This window comes from Cydia amplana, chromosome Z (genome assembly GCF_948474715.1).
Source record: "Cydia amplana chromosome Z, ilCydAmpl1.1, whole genome shotgun sequence".
NCBI classification, from domain to species: domain Eukaryota; kingdom Metazoa; phylum Arthropoda; class Insecta; order Lepidoptera; family Tortricidae; genus Cydia; species Cydia amplana.
Genome location: NC_086096.1, coordinates 24,952,264 through 24,970,395, shown reverse-complemented (window position 1 = coordinate 24,970,395; position 18,132 = coordinate 24,952,264). Strand labels below are relative to the sequence as shown.

Here is an 18,132-nt window from a genome sequence, read left to right as displayed (position 1 = left end):
CACGGCTCCTCTCACATTATTTGAAACCACACAAATATCTCATTATGCCACTCCTGAACAATGGCTCCACTTAGCTTACAAGTAACAATAATTACAAAGAGAGTTTAGAAAATTCTATAATGTATATAATAATAATATGTACATTTAAAACAAAGAAAAATATTTTCTCAATAGCTATAAATAGTAGCAAATATTTAGCACAATGGGTTTCTTGTCCTCCATTCAAAATGCTAAATGTTCTCCTAGGCCCCATATCAATACTATGTAGGTATACATGATGTAGGCTGCACTGCATAAATGCGTTCCTATGGATAAATTGAATTTAGAATAGCTCTATTTTGGTACTCAAACACAGGCAAAGAGCTCACATAGAGAATAAAAATATACAGTGCACAAGTAACGAGACAATGACCAGCTATGCCACAAGATACTTGTGCTTTAGTTAACAATAGTTTTACTTAGTCTAACCGAGTCTACCTAGAACAATAAGATGATGGTCTTGGCCACCCAATACTTAACTCTAACCAACACATCAGTTGTAGTCAAGACAAGTCTGATTAGTATTAAAAAAAAGGTGAGATCAAAATGTGTGGGAAAACTCCGCAAAAGTTTACCGCTGCTCTTTTTGCAGCTGTTCACGTCGTTGTTTTGCAAATCGGGCTCTGAGTTTCGCTATAGTCGAGTTTGACAGAGTACCAGGTACTTTAAATATTGCCTGCAACAAAAAAGGATATAGGTAAGTTTAGTGAGTAAATCGTCATATCAATAAATATTACTTATTATTGTCTGATCAAAATAGTTTATTTAAAATGTTTATTGTGAATTAAGGTGGCGAATAGAAGAAACTGCGATGATCGCGAAGGAATACCATCCATGACGATGATAATTATCACATCTTTCTAAAGCCACCTAGGTTGCTACTGCAACTTCGGCAGAGAACAGGTAGGTATTTCGGCCAAAACTAACCAAAACCGATATTTTGGTTACACATTAAGAAATAAAAGAATGTTTATTAGATAAACAGCACGCCTCTAGCAGTTGCACCAACCTGCATGAATTCATGACAGTGCAGAGCGCTAGCATTTTTCACAATTGCTTTAAAACATTCTGCTAGGGATGTAAAGTCATTACACGACATTATTGCTGCCCGGTTGGATTTTATTAGTGTCAGGCAGACTCTAAACAGAATTTTAGAGCCTTCATAAAATAGGCAATCCCATATCCTTAGCACAGTCTCTATGGGCAGAACTTCAGCAAACAGACAAACAAACCATTTGGTGGTAATGACAGCCCAGGGAAGTCCTGAAATGAAAAAAATATGTGAGGGTCAAACTAAAGGGAAATTGTTTAAATCAGAAGTTAATTTAAAAAAATACTAGTTTTTAAATCAGTTCAATGTGTTTTTTGATAGTTTTGGTACACCTTTGTTTCTGTCATATTCTTGCATTTGTTATTGGTCGTGTCCATGGTAGGTAGTTAAACAACTTATAAATAAAGAATCACATATTGAAAATCTTATATTAGGTGCTGTAAGTTCTATACAGAGTAAAATAAGGATTATACTCTGTATAGAACTTACAGCGCCTAATATAAGATTTTCATTAAGGAATGTTATTGATATCTTTATCTTTTAGCTGTATGATATTGAAGTATTGATAAATGAAGATTATCATGTACATGTTATCAGATAACTGATAATGGTGCAAATTCTGTTGAAACACACCCAAGTTTATCACATGTTGATGAACATCTGGTACTTTGGATTTGACAAGCTCAGATAAAACTTCTATATCTACAATCAATCCATCCATAGTCTTGGTGTAATAGTCTGGAAGAATCTTTTCTACAAGCACTTTCAACAACCAAAATGACATTTCTTCACTTTTTGTTGCAAGCAGCAATAAACCTGAAACAGTTTTATATACATCAAAAATTGTAACATCCACAATCCATGATACATAGTTAGCATCAAATATATAAAAAGACAGTGACAGCCAAAGTGGCCAAATATATTGCAAGACACAGGTTTTTTGCAAAAACTTCAAAATAACCATATTTTTCGATATTTTTTATACTCAATATGTAGGACTGTTGTGTTTTTAGGTAACAACTTCGTATTATTAGATTGCCCAATTAGAAATGAAATAATTAGCAAAGAACGAAAAAATATCGTTTTCGTTCCCATACAAAAAATACCGGTATCCAATCCCTGGCAACACAACCTTATTCCTATTGTAACCAAGGTGTGTTGATATATATTTAGCCACTTGGGCTCTCACTATCTATTTGATACCCACTGATTAGTGATTATAGTAGAGATAATTATTATAAGGTGAACTTTTGCCCTCCACCAGCCCGTTGGGCATATTAGCTCTAAGACGAAAATGGAGGACCTGCTCTAAATCACCTCTTCATAGCACAACAGGCCTTTTCAGGGGCACAGCTATGACATTTTTTTTTTCGAATTTTTAATTTTTTTAAAGGTTAGGAGCATTTTAAAATTTGTATGGAATCTGTTTTTTGCTCCTAATTTTTACAATAATCAGAAAAGTCAAACAAAGGGGCACAGCTATAGATAATATACATCAAATTATGCAAAAAGATTTTCCATAATGTAAATATCCAAAGAGACTCTGTTTGTATGGAGGAGTGGCCATCCCCTTTCCTCTTAATAAAAGAGCAAAATAAACTTGATTCTTTAACTATTAAGTAACAATATTTGAAATACCTGCAATGTAGTTGAGTCCCTGGCAATAGCCAACCACACGGTTGTTGTGTGCATATGCTATAAGTATGTGAAACAGATGTGTCTGATGATTAGCTTCCTTACTGAAATATATATTATCTGGGAATGTCCTAGGTAAATCTGTTTTAACTAAATCTACCAATTCTTTTTCAAAGGGTCTGTCTAAAATTTTGTGATAATAATCAGGGCTTTGATTTTTCATCTTTTCTGCTTCCGATATTGCCATCCATACCGCAGGTCTATGTTCACCTATAAAAATAAATTATGAATTGTAATTTAGATGTGTTGCAAACCCATCTAAAATAGTCTAGATATACAATTAGCAAACTGTTAAAGTATTTAAAACTATCAATATTTACTTGGGATTCCTTTGCGAACGTATCTTTTGACGGTATTAGTTCGCTTGACCGACTTTCCTTCGCCGAGGAGTGAGGCCCATTTCTGAGCTCGCGTTGCGAGAACTCGTAAGTATACTGACATGAATTGTTCATAGCTCTCGAAATCGAAATCTTCGTGCCTCTCAAATCCATATTCATCAACTTTACTGAAATAAAGCAGGGATGTGAGTCAGTAGGTCGCCGCGGGCTGTAAATATGAACATTTACGACCAATTACTTAATTACCTGAAGTTTGATTCTGCCATTTCTGTGTATGTTTGTGCAATTATATCATTTTTAAACAGTACCGAAATATATACGTTCACTGAAATTTCTTATTACGCCCCCAAAATAACTCAATTTCTATATTCAACTTCTTTTTAATTGGCACATAACCCACAATGTCAATCGCACAATAGTTCTGTCAATAATGTCAAAAATGTATTAAAGGCCTCTACAGACTACGGCTTCGCGCCGCGATTCGCACACGAGTGTGGATCCCCCTTAAGTAAGAATGTAATAACCTCCACAGACTACCGTACCACACCGCGACCTTGATGCGGTCAAAATACCTCTTGCTCGTTCTTACTTATAGCTGCATCCTTAACGCACATACGGCGACCACCTTAAGCTTTGGTTTCCTCCGAAAGCGGTGCCGTCATATAGCGGCCGTCTCCATAAAAATACTACGACATCCATATTTAGCCGTATTATTTAGTATGGTGACGGCCGCTATATGACGGCACCGCTATCCTAGGAAAACCGATCTTTACATATTAATATGATTATTAATATAATAATTATCCATACGTGCGCCGCACCGCCGCACCGCACCAAAATGCGATGCGGTGCGGTAGTCTGTTTTGACTATAAAATTAATATTTTGGCTTAAAAGACTCGTATCCAGGCCGTTATTGTTAAAAAAAAAATTGTGACAACGGTGACGTTTGTTTGACATGTCTTGTCACTAGTTGTAGTTGCTTTGAGATTGTGTTATGAATTTCCTTTAATTAATAATATTGTACTATTTAAAGTAGGTTGCACTGACATTCTGGATTGGGAGTTATGCTTTTGTGCCGAAATTAAAGTTAACTGCAATTACATGTTTGTACTAAACAACTAAAATTTGAAGAAAAAATCAGCAATGGGTCCTCCACCCGTCGTCACGGGTATATCTCCAAAAGAAGGTCCCCCTGGCACCAGGGTTACTATTCGTGGCGAATTTCTAGGAACTAGTGCGACAGATTTAATAGGCAAGTAATGATTTTTCATGATAATATGTTATTAAGTCTTCACTTACTATGTGTAATTCCAGGGGCGTTTCTAGTATTTGACTGTCTAGGTCTAAACTACGTTGCCTCAAATTTATCCGATATTCCTTTCCCTCGCACAGTCAAGGAGTACAGTTTTAGTTTTGTAACAGCAAGAATCAAGCCAGGAAAGATTGGTATTAATCAATGTTAATATTAGAGTTAAGAGCAAAGTTTCTTAAACTTTTCGCTATCACGAATCATTTTGACTATTAAAACAATTTCACGGACCCTCGTTAATAATATTTTAGGAAAATAATAAATCCCTTATTTATATTTAATAAATTACTTTCATTATAAGTTTCATTACACTTGTCAAGCTACAAGATTACCTACAAGATTTCCTAATAAGTATGTATACAGTAGGTACGTGACCTACGGCGGACCCCTTATAAACATGCTGCGGACCTATAAGAAACCCTATACTTTAGATAACCCTGTACTAGTGGCTCTGTGAGATTTAGACCTCGCAATATTGTTATTATGAGTAAGGGGATATATAAGGCTTCACAGGCTATGTATTACTGCAACCATTCCTGATCTATTGTGATCGCCACCTACTACAACTCTCAATCCTCGCGATAAGGTTTAAGCTTAAAAAAAGTTAAAATAACAATAAAAACTTACATTGTACTCAACAATTATCACAGCTACATCACGATGGTCTTTAAGGCCCTAGACCCAATTGGCACTTAAATCCTTCAGTCAATTGGCAAATTTCCACCATTTTCTACACATAGTGTATAGGTGTAACGTGTTTGTTTGTTGTACCTACTAACAATTATGGATCTTATGGATTCGAAATAAATAATTGATTGATTGATTGATAGGCCCTAATTAATATTGTCATATACAGGGGGCCCAGTAATTAATGGGTAACCTTCTAACCACCGACTGGGCACGTTAGGCTGGTTCAGAAAATGCACTTATAGGTCCAGTAAAAATGTTGTGGATTTCGAAATAATTGAACTCCACTGTCTTTTTAGGGTTCCGTAGCCAAATGGCAAAAAACGGAACCCTGGATGGATTCGTCATGTCTGTCTGTCTGTCTGTCTGTCCGTCCGTATGTCACAGCCACTTTTTTCCGAAACTATACTGTTGAAACTTGGTTAGTAGATGTATTCTGTGAACCGCATTAAGATTTTCACATAAAAATAGAAAAAAAAAACAATAAATTTTGGGGGTTCCCCATACTTAGAACTGAAACTCAAAATTTTTTTTTTCATCTAACCCATATGTGTGGTGTATCTATGGATAGGTCTTCAAAAATGATATTGAGGTTTCTAATATAATTTTTTTTAATAGAGGTGATTGAAGTTATGTAAAAATAACTATGAAACTTTTACTATACCTATAAGTGCAATTTCTGGAACGGCCTTAGGTGCCCTGTTGGTGGTTAGCAAGTAATCCATTAATTACTGGGCACCCTATATAATAGTCATCAGGCTGAAAGATCTCATTTGCATTTGCTACTAGAAAAACAAGCTGCAGAGAAAGTGTTGCCTATTTTGAATCCAGACAGACAGCCAGCCATCCACCAGAGACAAACTATTTTAACTTGACATTTTAAGTCACAATAAATATGTGTACCAAACACCAACAATTTTGGCATGCAATGTTTAGTTGAAGAATGAACACTGAACAAACTTTGACAAACATTGTGCTACTTAATGTTGCCCCTTTACACTCACTCAGATCTGATCACATACATTTTGCTCTACCTCTGGTTAGAGAATGCGCCCAGAACTTATTATGTATGGCAATAACAGGAATTCCCAGTGAATCCTCCAATCAATCTTACAGTTTCATAGTATCAAATAGTCACATAGATGATGTTACTCATAGTTCGCAAAAATTATTTCAGAGCAAATGATTTGACTGCTTAGGATAGTGTTTTGTTATTCGTGCATTATATTGCTCCAATTTTAATAAATGCACGCACACGTGGGGAAAATTGCACGTAGAACCGATGGCCGTTGGGGCGGAAAGGTTCTCGAGTGGCGACCACGTACCGAAGGCGCAGCGTGGGTAGACCCCCCACAAGGTGGACTGATGACCTGGTAAAGATCGCGGGAGTCCGCTGGATGCGGGTGGCGCAAGACCGGTCATTGTGGCACTCTTTGGGGGAGGCCTATGTGCAGCAGTGGACGTCCTCTGGCCGATATGATGATAAATTTTAGTAGTAAGACTAAAATGTCAATTAATTTTAGTTGAATGTTATGGTAGTTAATACATGTTGTATTTATTTTCCAGGTCTCATAATATGTGGCTGTGACTGTCTCCTTTCTGCGGAATGGAAGAGTAAAAACAAAATTGTGGCGCGTTCAGGACCATGCAAAGGGCGTGGAGACATTATTGTCACTACCAAATCTGGAGGAGAGGGGACCTCTACTGTGCAATTTAGAGGTTTTGTATGCTATTCAGTTCATGATGAAGTAAAGTGGTATAAAAACTGTTTTGTACGGAACACTAGAAGTATATACGTAATAAAATAAAATTCGTTTTGTAGGCTATCACGAATCCATTGGGCCAGTGAAGGAGAGTGCCGTGTGGGTGGAGGAGTCGGCGCCGCCGTCGCTGCCCTGGGGGCGCCGGCCCATGTCGCCCGCCGCCTACACGCCGCCCGACCCCTTGGGGCTCTCCACTGAGGGAGATGACTGCAAATTTCCTGAGGAAGAACTGCTTGAACTGTTCCCTGATGGGTAACTACAACTAGTCAATTTTTCATTGTATTATAACCTTCTTTTATATATACAGCAGAGCCAAGCATAGGTTGCGCTTTTCGACATAATTTAAATGCCATCACAAGCATTTGGTTTCCATCAGATGAAAAGGTCCTTGTGCGTATGAGGCATGAGGACCCTTTTCTGGAATGGAAAGCCACAAATACATTTACATATATATCTGTTACATACAGTTCTGGAAAACTTTCCGATGAGAACTTCCAGCCGGGTTGGTATCTACTGGAACACCATAGCAACACATCCTTCGAAGATCTCAGGGCTGGAATGGTGTTCCTACAAAGGAAGGTAATTAATATTATATAATATGTCTTGTTGAATTCAATATTTTTTCGCATTAGTATTGTTAAAAAGAATATTTCGATTGCATTACTTATTGTAATTTTGTTTTGTTAAGGTTGAGAGCCAAAAGGAGGGGCAGTTAAGCTTTCTAAAAGCAAACACAGGGGCAGTTATGGATCAATTGGATCGCTTGGTGCTCCTAAAGAACATGTACGAAGAGGATCAAAGAAAGAGTGGAAAAGAACCCCTGCCTAGTTTGCAGACTGCCATTGAAGGTATGTTATATTTAGTGTGACTTGACTCCTCGATGTGAAGCGTTTCCGAAGACTTGTCGACCTTGTCGTCACTAAACACAGACGCTCTTTTATTTATCTGTAAATTATTACACCAGTTCTATAAAAATTGCCTATATCTTACTGTAGAAATAATATTGGTAATTGAAATGTGGCGGATATATATATCCGAAAGTCGCTCGGCTTTGCCTGAAGTAGTTCTAAAAACAGTCACGATACTTCAAGTAAAGTTTGATTCAACTGAATGAACTGAGTCGACTCTGCTTGAATTTGGTGCCGGTACAAGTCGCACGATATCAAGGCAGGTCGCTCGGCTCAAGTTGTGTTGTGCATGTGTGTGTAGAGTCGATAGTGTTGGCGGACTCGCTGTTCTCGGAGATCCTGGCCCGCAAGGAGAACGCGGACCGCACGCGCGAGGCGCTGCTGCTGCTCACGCGGCACAAGTTCCTGTTCCAGCTGCCCGCCTCCATCGACAAGAACATCCGCAAGAAGGAGTACGACCTCGTCGTCAACGACTACACCAGGGTCAACAACTTGTTCGGCAACACCGATGTCAAGGTGATTATTCGATTTCTGTACCCAATGCTCTATTACTTTTTAAGGTGGTAAATATATATCATATAGTATGGTACTGTTCAATTTGCTTTTTGTTGTAGCTGTTTCAGAAAATTCTCGCTGAAATAGACAAGAAAATAGAAGACCTAAAGGCAAATTTATATAACAGAATGAAAACGATGCCTGTCAATGTCCAAGAGCAAATAAAGTATATAAAGTAAGTATTTATTTAAGTTAACTCTAGAAATATAAAGCCTCCAACAAACGCATTATATTACATAAAGAGCTAACAAACGTCCGATGAACCTCTTGTCCCCTCTGTCGACGACATGGAGAAATTCTTCAACTTAGGAACGACACTATCATCCAACACTATTATTGCACTGGAGTTTTGGACCTGCACGTTGTTTGTTGAGTGTTCTGACAAAGGAAATGGGTCCGAAAATACAGTTCGTAATGTACTACGACTCTGATACTACAATAAATACCTAACTACACTAACATGCGAATCAGAATATTTGTTATACATTTTATTTAAATGTAACGTATTGTTTGGTAATTGTGTACAGATTGTTGATCAGTCTAAACTGGGAGGGCGACGCGGCGTGGGTGGCCATCACCAGCCGCAAGGAGTACCTGCTCAGTCTTCTGAACAAAGTGAAGGATCACTTTAAACAGATCGAGGACCAGGAAAATGCTGGTGAATTATACATATTTACCTAATTTTATCGGCGTTGCATTACCATTATTATCAGCTACTGATTCGGAACATTTGGTTTTATAATTTTGCTCTTTACCATAAACAACCGAAAATCCTATAACATTTGTGTTATTTTGCATTATATTTATCAATTGTGTGACAGAGCCCATAATTTATTTTTTTAACATGGTCTTAGTTTTACAGATAGGTATTATGAACTAGAGTAGTATGAATTGTGCGTCACAATCTATAAAATTAGTTTTAATTTTTAACAAGCAGAAACGTCTGCGAACGATGCTATTAATATGATTATAATATGGTGGAAAGATTTGCTGGCTATGGATGAGGTCTTGGTGGCTCAGATGGCAGAGCGCTGGAGCATCGATCCAGAGGCCGTGAGTTCAAGTCTCACCCAAGACAGTAATTTTTCCACTTTTAAATTTATAAAATTAGTATTGTGTGTAGGCAAGCGCAAGGCGCGCGAGGCGGAGGGCTCGGACGCGTGGAGCGCGACGCGCGCGGCGTGGTGCGGCGCGGCGTGCGGCGCGCTGGCGGCCGAGCTGCACGCGCTGTGGCCGCTGGCGCGCCGCTACTTCGCGGGGGAGCTCGCGGGCGAGCCCGCGGACCCGAGCCGGCACGCCGAACTAAAGGTGATGGCTTTACAACTCTCTACACGTGCCATTCTACACTAATCGCAATTAATAAAACGCAGCAGTAAATAACTCGTATGTCAAAGGACGCGCTAGGAAACCGCACGCTTGCAAAAAAAATGCATGACCGTAGGTATATACCTACTCTATATATTGAGGTATGGAACCCTAAGAAGAGTACGTACCTAACGTAACGTAAACTTTTTTTGGTGTAGACCATATGCTCCGGTTTACAGTTCTATGAAGCTGTGAAAAAATCAAACTTCTCTAAGTTAACGTAAAAAAAGATACGGCCGTTTTTGCCGCAAAAACGTATATTTCGACACTCAATATCAAACTTTTAGGGAATTTTCCGTTTACCTATGACATATTATATATGACCGTATAACTATGAAATTTGGCATGTAATCACGTCTTATACTACTGAAAACTACCTAAATATGTCAATTTTTTTTTTAATAAATACATTTATACGGAACCCTCGGTGGGCCACTCCGTCTCGCACTTGTCCAGTTTTTTTTAAATACAGCCAATTCCATGTTCACCTACCATAATGTAACGAATGTCTCATGCGAGTCCCCGCCCCCTCGAAATGATGATTGTATTGTTATCGCAGGAGATGATAATAGCGGGCGTGGAGGTGTTCGCCGTGCACATGCGGGCGTGCCTGCTGGCGGGCGGAGGCGGCGCCGTGCCCTCGGACGCGCTGCGCGCACGGCTCGTCACCAACCTGCGCAGCCTGCGCGACGCCTACGACTCGCTGCTCAAGCTGGACCTGCCGTCGCAGGTGCGCGTAATATAACAAGGCACAGGCATCCGTTAGCGACCAAGGGCAGTAACTACGATCACAATCATTATATCGAAAGGCTAAACGAAAATAAATTTATCGGGATGACATATATGCAACGAAAATTGACAACGCCACTATTTAAGTTTATTTTGGCGTTTTCTATAAACGATTGTCACTTGACATGCTCATATTTTAATAATCCTTATCGGAATGCACGAGGGCCGTGGGGTGACACTGGACCTTTCGGGCGCTCTCGGCTCCGTTCGGGTCAGCGTTGCTACGAGCAATTATTAGGGCTGGTAAAACTTGACGTGCCTTTGCGTCACAACCACAGATAAAATAATATTAAATATTTGGTCTTGTATTATAAAAGTCTGTGGCGTTGCTTGACGTTGGTAGCGCGAAAACTTGACAATCTTAAATAGCCGAAAAGGATAGTGTCATACATTAGGAAGCGACAACATGATTCGTCCCTGAATCACTGTCAAACTTTGGTCTTGTAGGACGTGTTATTTATTCTGTGACGAGGGTTAATATTAGACTGTAACCGTACGCTTCTGTGATCGTATGTAACGGTTAATGAAGTGGTGTCCACGCCATTTTGAACAACTCGCTGGCATTTATTTTCACCGCTGACTACGCCACAAGCAGCAAACTGCGCGGGACCAGGTTGACCGCATGTCACTAAGAGAAGCAACTCCTCGCCATGTAAACACAATGTCAATTGCTTGTTTTTTCCGCTACCATGTTTATTTGAGCTCTTAGCATTTGTATAACTATTACGTAATATGTGGTTGCTTCCCGCCAGCCGCTCAGCATAGTGGAGAAGGTGATCTTCGAGTACCGGGCGCACGGCATGGGCGTGTTCCTGCAGCGCGCGCTGCGCCGCGTCAAGGCGCTCGGCGACCACGAGACCTGGCGCGTCGACCACTTCTCCGACTACGGCGCCGTCACTAACCTCGTAACTATACTCTATTACTTGTGATCGTATCTCGGTAGCCGCTCGTTCCTGCAGCGCGCGCTGCTGCGCCGCATCAATGCGCTCGGCGACCACGAGACCTGGCGCGTCGACCACCTCAGCGACTACGGCACTGGTACCAACCTCGTAACTATACTCGTCTACTTGTAATCATCTATCGGTACTAATCGGTAGCAGTTCCGCTTAGAGGAGGTGATCTTCGAATATCGCGCGCTCGGCATACCAACTGACAACGTTGCACAAGACAGTTACATTCCTCTAGAACCAGACGCTAGAACAAAATATGACCATAAAGTGCGACATAATTAAAACTGCTGGTAACACACCAAAAAGAACTTGCGTAAATGAATCGGGTTATTGTTTGTTCATCAAGATTTGGTGGGGAACAACAGGATGCCCACCGTTTTGCCCACCTAGGATTTTTAGTAGAAGGAATAAATCAAAAGTGAGACGCGCGCGCTTTCTCTGCTACTCGTATTAAAAAATCCATAACAACAAGACCATCTAGTTCGGACTTGATACCTATGAGTATATATATATATATATATATATATATATATATATTATTTATTTATTTTTATTTTTTTTTTCTGAAAATTTTCATCTCAATTTTTTACTATTATTTTAAGAGATAATTCAATATAATTTTTTTCAGAAAGCGACAAAAAAAAAAAATGTTATCTCATTAGTATAGTAACAGTTAGCCAACAGCAAACTTGTCTGTGAGCAGCCCTCGCTCCTGGAGAGCTACGTGAAGGAGGCGCTGCACTGCATCTCGAGGTGCGTGGCGGCGGCGGGGCGGCGCGAGCGCGCGCTGCTGGCCGGCGAGCCGGCGGCGGCGCTGCGCCGGCTGGCGCGCCAGACCCTGCTCGCCTTCGTGCACGTGCTGCGCGACCTCACCAACGAACACGCCGATCAGGTATAATCTGCTATCTCACTCAACCAGTATTCAGTATATTTACTGCATCTTCATGTTGTTTTTTACAAGGTGTTAAGGTATTTCATTTCTGGATCAAACATGAACCCTGTTAGGGCATAGCAATCTTATAATTATATCTTATATCTAATAATTTACATGATACTACTATTCTTGAATAAAAAAAAATTAACATATAACATTAAAATTTGGTGCAAATAATATTAACTTGATAAAAGTTTAATAAGTAATTACAAAAATGTATAAATATAAAAGTCTAATTGTGAAATATGCGTCAAAATATTGACCATTTTGTAACTCAACATTGAGAGCATGCTAACTGCACAATACCTAATACAACTTATTACCCGAGCGAGTGGTCAGTGCCACCTAAGCGCCTCCGTTGCTCTCCTTTACAGGTGGCATTTCTCAATTTGAAATTTTGCGTGTGGTTTTATAATAATGCATTTTGGATTTAGGTATATTATCGATTCAGTTTTTTTAATCTCTTCAAAATGGCGGAGCCGTAGGGATAGACGAGTTTTACAGCACACTGCAGATACCTTCGTTTTAGTATTAAATATCTATAGTAAATAATACAGTACATATATAGTGAAAAACCCTTTAACATCGTATTTTCACGATAACGCACGAACGTGTTTTGCTATTTAAGTTGATCTCAGTCAAAGATACATTGATTGAATAAGATGCGTGAACTCTAAGACAATTTCGTGCTTCGAATTTGACGGGTAAACGAGATGGCGCGCAGCTAGATACATTTTGCGGTAACTCTGATTGTTAAAGTTGATGTTTGACAATCGACCACAAAACATATGGCGCAGTACAGCGCCATCTGTTTTGGATGTGAAACTAAGGGGCACGTTTTTTTCTTAGACCTTTACCTTTCTATAACAATCAATGTCTTTAGTCTCAGTACAAAAATACTGAGGTTGATTGAAGTAGCATGACAAATACGAACATTTCAAGAAAAAATACGATGGTAAAGGATTGTCACTATACATCTGTATTGTGCTTTGTCTCCAGGACTTGAACAATACGTCCTTGTCAGTGGCACTAGAGGCGCGTTTAGAGGCGGAGCCTCGCGGTGGCGCACCGAGCTGGCAACAGCGCCTGCTCATGACCGGCGCCAACGCGCAGTACACACGCCGTGTCATTCTCGACAACATCGCGCGAGCCTTCCAGAGGTACGTTCAGTGGGATGACTGACGACACCAGCTGATAAGCGATTGTCTTATGATCCTATGGAACCTATAGTATGTACAAATAGACTACAGCGCCACCATTCAAATGAAGTTGATTTAAATATCACTGTCAGAAATTTAAGTAACAAATTTAAGTTTTTATTTCGAGTGATTAATTTAATAATTTCTTTTCTCTCTACTCTACTTTTCTTAGTTCAGTAATTCCGTAATTACACCATGAGGGTCGCGTGCATTAATTGGAAACCTACACCTCATTACAGTTACGGGATGCCAGAGCCCACAGAAGCCATTCAGGACACGCAGGACGCTCTGTGCACCCTCGAGAGCAACATCGCGGAGACATACCTGGAGCACAAGGGAGACCCACTAGTGGGCACCATCGAGCCCAGCATGTTCCTGGGCCGGCACCGGCCGGCCGGCGCGCTGGCCGACGATGCGCGCCCCTACGTCTACGAGATCATTAACAACCTCATTGCTGTGCACGCCGAGGTAACGACACTACACTCACGCCACAGAATATCTAACAGCACCTATTTCATCCAGAATGGAGTCGCTCCACCCCGCCTCAAATGGGATCACCTTACTCCGTGGCGGCAGATTTCAAGATCAAGGAAGGTTCATGATGCCGCCACGTTTATTGTACCGAGTATGGATGCTTGTCGATTTCAGTAAATAACAACTTTTTTGTACCATGGTTATTCAAAAATATTTTCAAATTACACACATTGATGCGATGCGTATACAGACGATTTTTTTTTGGTCAAAATTGACGTTGAGTGCACTTTTTTCCAAAATCTACAAAAGCCAATCCTGTGTGCACATAATTATTGTGTGGCCGTCCTTTAAAAGGCGAGACGTTACAAAGTAGTTGTGTTCGTTGGCAGGTGGACAGCGTGTGCGGCGCGGCGTCCGCGCGCTACGTGCGCGACATATGCGAGACGGTGTGCGAGGAGCTGGCCCGCCTGGCTGCGTGCGGCGCGCTCGCCCCCGCCGCGCGCGCCGCGGCCTTCCAGGCGCGCCTCGAGTACACGCTACTACGCATCGCCTGCCACCACTACCTCACGAGGAAAGCGGAGTAAGTCCTGATATAATGGCGTTTTAAGGGCGGGACCCATACAGACATTTGATCCTCAAAACAAACCTGATCGACTGATACCATTCATAAAAAATGTACACCTCATTTAGTTGAATATCCTATTCTGGTAATTTAGCAATAGCCAATTTATTGTGTTTTAACATTATATGTTTATTAAGATCGACACTTATTATATTTGCAAGAGTTATGGTACTTAAGTATGTATATGTAATTTAACAGTGCCGTTAAAATTCTAATTTTTAAATTTAAAGGGATTACCTGATGGAGGCGTTAGCAGGGATTCCGCCGTTAGAGTCTGAAGAAGATAAACAGTAAGTAACTCTATACTTTTTACAGTATTTGGCAGAAATTCATAACACAATGAATTAAAACTTTTTTGGCTACCTATCGCGTTCCATTATCATTTGTTTCCAAATATCATCCTATTACTTACATTACTTTTTAATCCAATGTACAACTTTAATAAACACAAACAACAACTTGTAACAAGCGTAGTATAGTTCTTCTTCTTCAAAGTTATGGCTTCTGCCCAGTGTGACAATAGGGATGATGACATTGATGACACATGTTGAATTTTATAACAAAATCTAGTAAAATAGATAGCAAACGAGCAATTTATCACAATAATGTGGATATTAAAATAAAATATTGAAAAATTACAAAATCACCTGAAAGTTTCAAAATTTAAGTTTTTTTTTAACTTCCAAAAACGATAAAAGTAAGGGTACCATTCGATTCCTTACATTTCATGCAATAAAATATTGTATAGCAACTATATACATAAACGCAATATTTCACCGATAAAAACGCATTTTTCTTGTTTTGTCCATACTACAAGATGGGCGATGACGTCACGGCCCTTGGCCGTTTTGTATAGGGCGTTTCGCGAGTGAAGTGCGACTGTCGGCCTTTGAGTACAATTTCTGACTTTTGTGCAATGGGTCCCATATAGACATTTGATCCTAAAAACAAACCCGATCGATTGATACCATAAAAAAAATTAGTCATGTAGCCTATTTCGCCAGTATCAAGGTCGTAGTAGCAAGGTCATACGATTGAAATTGTACGGTTAATACAAGACAGTGTACGGTGTTTTCATTCGCTCTTCTTCTTATCCGTCATACTAGTAAGGTAATACGATTTAGATTGTACGGTTAGTACAAGACAGTGTACGGTGATTTTATTCGCTCTTGTAAAGCGATAGCAAACTTTACAAGAAGCACGTGGACAACCGGCCGGCCGTAGACACCAAAATCTAATACCTTTAAACGAGCAATTCTTGCATATTTATTTATATAGGTGATTTTATGTAGGTACTTAGGAAAGTTTGTTCTCCTTCTGAGCACTGTTGTCTATACCGTGTATTGTTACGCTTTGCCGACCATTTAAGATTTATTTGCGCTTATATACATACTCACATTTATTTTCTTGCTTTATAACTTTAAACTTCCATACCACATATAGCACACGCACGCACACACACACACTCACAGACACACAATGACTTCACATACATATCACACGCACAACATACATTAAATAGCACTTTAAAAAAAAAAAAAAAAAAAATATTGTATGTCAATCTAGTACTTAAGTTTATAACATAGCCCTTTTTTATTATTATTATTATTTTACCGTATACCTACACTCAAATTCATTACCTATATGGGGTGACCAACTATGACATCATGGACCGCGGGCAGAAGGGGAAGGGGGTACCTTGCCGTAATACAGTGTACACTAGTACGGAGGGTAGCTTGCTTTCGCTATACCTTGCACATCCATACAAGTACTCGTATAAATATATCTATATGTATAGCAATGTACCACACCCGATTTTTGTACCTAAGTTAAGCTCCTATGTAAAAGTAAGCAATAAATTGATTGATTGATTGATTGATTGATTGATTGATTGATATATATTTCGGGGATCTCGGAAACGGCTCTAATGATTTCGATGAAATTTGGTATATAGGGGTTTCCGGGGGCGAAAAATCGATTAAGCTAGGTCTTATCTCTGGGAAAACGCTAATTTTTGAGATTTTATGTTTTCCGAGCTTTGCTCAGTCTCCCAGATATTGGTGGTTAAACGCGCTTCAAGATTAATTCTCCATTCGCAGCACACCACCACATTAGTTTACTGTATAATAAGCTATCGATATTACACTTTAAACCATATTAATGAGCTAAAAACAAAGGAATTAAACGCGAAGCCAACCAACAAGATGGCGCTCAAACCGGAAGTCATAGTATAGATTCAGCATAGAGAATTTGAAATAGAGGCGGGTTGTCCAAGTATATTATGTAGCCACAGTAAATTTATCAAAAAGTGTTGCCATCTACTCGAGACTCGGGCAAAGGCATGGTGCAATCTTGTCGAGCGATGGCGACACTTTTGATATTTAACAAATTTGACACATACAGGGTGATTCATGAGACGTGAGCAGGACTAAGCCTACCCAATCAGTAAATGTAAAAGAATCGTTGACCACAATATTTAAGTAAAACAGTCAAGCTTTTTTCTGTTGTTATACTTTTTGATAAGGACAAATTTAATTATCTACAATCATGGATACCCTACAACATTTAATTAACAAAGATAAAACCTTTTTAAGCGTTATGACAGCACTTTGAGTATGAAGAAAATAAAATGTCACACTTGAGTGAGATACGATGTTTCAAAAGTAACCAGACTCCGATGATATTCAATTTGGCACTTGTTATGGATAAAACAAAGAGGGTGACCATAAATGTCGTAAATAAATTAAAACTTTTTTTTAAACAGTATAAATTAAATTAAAGTTAATCTCACAAATACTGGTACGAAACAGTTGTTTATAACTTACTGTATGCGTATGCTTAATCCTGCTCACGTCTCCTGAATCACCCTGTATATGTGAAAGAATAAGGATCAAAATCAAATAGAGTTCTAATCTAGTTTTAATTTTCTGTCGAAAGATGACAGTAAATTTACTGTGGCTACATAATTTACCATGACAATGACTCTCGATACTCTCTCTTTTCTTTGGTGTCAGGCATAAACAAAAGAATACGAGTACTTAGTACTTGTAGCGTAAAGTAGCGCAAATTATTTTAGCCGCAAAGTTGAGTTGTAGGTACTGCTCTATACATTGTGTGGTAACTATGTATCCAAACGTATGGATACTTAGTAAAGTGCCTCCCTTCACCTAGAATATCTGCACTACTTTACTCGTCTTTAGATTCATGTCGAGCTCAAAAGACAGAGATCCGGTAAAACATATTATTTGTTTCAGGCGTTTAGACAAACTAGTAGCGGACTTCAAAAAGAGGATGGAACTGCAACTGACGTGCCTGAGCTGTAATGTGGAGACTGTGTAGCGCGCCCGGCCCGGTGCGCCCGCGGTCCAACGAGTATGTACACACATGTATGTAGATAGATACATTACAAGCTTTAAATCAACACTAATATTTATAAGGCTAATCAATTATTCT

At 39.5% G+C, this 18,132-nt stretch overlaps 2 protein-coding genes across 2 annotated transcripts; one reads left to right on the top strand and one right to left on the bottom strand.

Annotated features, from left to right (window-relative positions):
• Nucleotides 1–442: 442 nt before the first annotated feature.
• On the bottom strand, nt 443–3,517 carry LOC134661517 (growth hormone-regulated TBC protein 1-A). The gene is made up of 6 exons (XM_063517634.1): nt 3,370–3,517; nt 3,106–3,290; nt 2,729–2,995; nt 1,724–1,906; nt 1,049–1,302; nt 443–715 (listed from the first exon to the last, which is right to left on the bottom strand). Exons 1-6 carry the CDS (start codon nt 3,387–3,389, stop codon nt 611–613), a joined length of 1,014 nt encoding a protein of 337 aa, XP_063373704.1. The 5' UTR covers nt 3,390–3,517; the 3' UTR covers nt 443–610.
• A 583-nt stretch (nt 3,518–4,100) lies between these two features.
• LOC134661516 (exocyst complex component 2) lies at nt 4,101–18,031 on the top strand. The gene is made up of 17 exons (XM_063517633.1): nt 4,101–4,376; nt 6,687–6,839; nt 6,943–7,135; nt 7,351–7,462; nt 7,572–7,731; nt 8,093–8,307; nt 8,406–8,521; nt 8,874–9,004; nt 9,470–9,654; nt 10,271–10,441; nt 11,253–11,405; nt 12,154–12,342; nt 13,384–13,544; nt 13,823–14,051; nt 14,447–14,637; nt 14,910–14,969; nt 17,934–18,031. The coding sequence occupies exons 1-17, from the start codon at nt 4,268–4,270 to the stop codon at nt 18,016–18,018; spliced, it is 2,613 nt and encodes an 870-aa protein (XP_063373703.1). The 5' UTR covers nt 4,101–4,267; the 3' UTR covers nt 18,019–18,031.
• The last annotated feature ends 101 nt before the right edge of the window (nt 18,032–18,132 follow it).